The sequence below is a fragment of the Hyaena hyaena genome, unplaced genomic scaffold, assembly GCF_003009895.1.
Source record: "Hyaena hyaena isolate Hyena2069 unplaced genomic scaffold, ASM300989v1 scaffold_3124, whole genome shotgun sequence".
Classification (NCBI taxonomy): domain Eukaryota; kingdom Metazoa; phylum Chordata; class Mammalia; order Carnivora; family Hyaenidae; genus Hyaena; species Hyaena hyaena.
In genome coordinates, this window is record NW_024083751.1 from 370 (window position 1) to 3,054 (window position 2,685).

Genomic DNA, 2,685 nt, shown 5'->3' on the forward strand with positions numbered 1-2,685 from the left:
CTGGGTGGCTCAGTCGGTTAAGCGACTGACTTTGGCTCAGGTCATGACCTCACAGTTCGTGGGTTCGAGCCCCACGTCGGGCTCTGTGCTGACAGCTAGCTCAGAGCCTGGAGCCTGTTTCAGATTCTGTGTCTGCCTCTCTCTCTGATCCTCCCCTGCTCACACTGTCTCTCACTCTCTCTCAGAAGTAAATAAAACATTTAAAAAAATTTTCAAAGAAAGTTACATTGGATACTCTTTATTAATGTATTGCTTTTTATAATCAGAACAGAAAGAACAGTAATTGTTGCTTCTTAAAAAAATAATTCAGGCCAAGAAAATCCCAGGAGGTAGTTGGGACAAGAGAAGTGGAGATAGGGTTGGTTGACACCTAGTATCCCTTCTCCTCAAGCAAGCTTCCTTTTTCTCAGGTCTGTGTCATTAGGTTCAGCTTCAGGGACCTCATGCAATCCTGAACTCCCAAATCAAAAGGGTTGGCACAGACACGCTGCCCTTTCTTGGTGAGGAAGCTGGGGAGCAAGGCAGAGAAAAATTACAAACTAAGGGGGTTCAGCAAACGGGGTTGAGATGCCCAATCCTCCCTGACCCTGGGATCAGTCCAGCCTCTTCTTTTATTTCTCTGCTGCAGGGGTGCAGGGTACCTCCTTTCTGAGACTCAGCCCTATGACTGCCTTAGTGAGTCATGGGAGTCTCCTCAGGCAGCCTTTCTTCTGTTCTCTCCTTCTGTCTCCAGCCTCCCTCTTCACTGGGGACATCTCATATCTGATGCCCTGCCTCTTGTGACCTGGCACGATCCAGACGGTGAGTGGGACTTTTCTAGATACCCCCTCCGTCAGGTCCTCCCTTCCCAAGACATGGCTGGTGAGCTTGGTGCTTACATAACACCTGGCTGGGAGCATCCGCTGCTTGTTATAAAATAATCTTTCATGATTACACATCGGATTTTCCGTGGAGTGTAGTGGATGCAGCAGTCAGCAGGACGGTGAAAGCCTGCAGCAAGCGGAAAGGGTCATTTAGGGACTGGGTCTCTTTTTGAAGATGACTAAATCTTTTACCCCTTTCCTCCAAAGTCCTGGAAAGGGTGAGAAGGCACATAACTCCAAAGGGACATTCTCCTTCTCGGCCAGCACTTGCTTCCCTCTCCTTGGGGCTGAGCTATGTGTCTGGGGGCACCCAGGCAGGGCCACAGCATGGCCATGAACATTTCTGATAGAAGAGGAAGTGTCTGATGCTTGCAGAAGGCATTAGAGAGCACCTGCTGTCCCAGGGGAGCCGACTCTGGAGACGGCTGGGTGGAATAGAGGTTACCTCTAAAGGCCAATCCTGATCTTCCTTGGGAGGTTCACCACCTTCAGGATCTTCCTCCTCTTTCCCTCAACCCCCACCCTATAAACGAGGTGTTTTGAAGCCACTGAGCAGATCTGTGCAGCTGCTGCTTTTAAACATAAACTATACTATAACATATACTTTTACCTTCCAGATGTATTGAGGGTTCATGCGGACGTATTGCCACCACAGGTTCTATTTGAGAAAAACAGACAAAGGGAGAGAAATCACAAAGGCAGCATTGCCTTAGTATCTCCACCGGTCTCAGCCCCATCCCCTGGTAGGGAGGTGACCATGCTGGACCACTAGACATCTGTCTGGGTTCTAGGTCTGCTTGGGGCTCATTGTCTCTCTTAGGACGCTGAGATGTTTCAGGAAACTCTTGAAACTGTATGGGAGGTGAAACCATCCTAATGACTTTAAAATACAAAAAGCAAAATGTAAATCCCATATGCATAAATCAGTTGGATAGCTATGTAATGTGATACAGTCCACAATACTTTCTGTACATTTCTGGAACCCACAGGACTCAGGAAACAGAAACATTTTTCATTAACTGATCTGGTGACACAGTGTCACCCAGAGTGAAGTGAGGCTATTTATAATCTTTATTTATCCCATGGGCACAAATATTTGTAGGTATTTGCTGCAGAAATACTATGTTTGATTGAAGTACACTTCCCTGGCTCTGCCAAGGATGTTAAGCAATATCCAGGTATGTGCTGCCTTTTAAAAAATGTTATTGTATTGAAAATGTAAAATATACATAGGAAACATTTATAATTTCAAGCATTTTAAAAATTCAGAGGCAATAAGCACATTCACATGTTGTGCAACGATGACCACAATCCATCCACAGAATGGTTTTCACCTTGCAAAACTCAAACTCCTTGCCTATTGAGCAATAACTCCCATTTTCCCCTTCCCCGGAGCCCCAGGCCACTACTGTTCTTCTGTCCCCAAATGAGTACCTCGTTTGAGTGGAATCATACAGTATTTGCCCTTTTGTGACTGGTATATCTCACTTAACATAATGTCTTCAGTGTTCATCCATTTTGTAGCATATGTCAGAATTTCCTTCCCTTTTAAGGCTGAATAATGTTTCATTCTATGTATACCCCATTAAAAATAATCTATTCATTTGTTGATGGACACTGGACTGCTCTTACCTTTTGACTGTAATGAATAATGCTGCTATTAGCATGGGTTTACACATATCTCTTCATGTACCTGCTTCCAGTTCTTTCAGGTATAATTTCAGAGTGGAGTTGCTAGATCATATTACATTACTTTTTAATTTATTTTTATTTTTTTTTAAGTATTCTTTTTTTTCTTTCAGTTTATTGTCAGGTTGGTTTC

General features: G+C 44.2%; 1 protein-coding gene across 1 annotated transcript; it reads right to left on the bottom strand.

Annotated features, from left to right (window-relative positions):
* Window positions 1-222: 222 nt before the first annotated feature.
* Window positions 223-1,615, bottom strand: LOC120227746 (C-C motif chemokine 15-like). The gene is made up of 3 exons (XM_039225788.1): window positions 1,474-1,615; window positions 879-990; window positions 223-509 (listed from the first exon to the last, which is right to left on the bottom strand). Exons 1-3 carry the CDS (start codon window positions 1,598-1,600, stop codon window positions 407-409), a joined length of 342 nt encoding a protein of 113 aa, XP_039081719.1. The 5' UTR covers window positions 1,601-1,615; the 3' UTR covers window positions 223-406.
* Window positions 1,616-2,685: the final 1,070 nt, after the last annotated feature.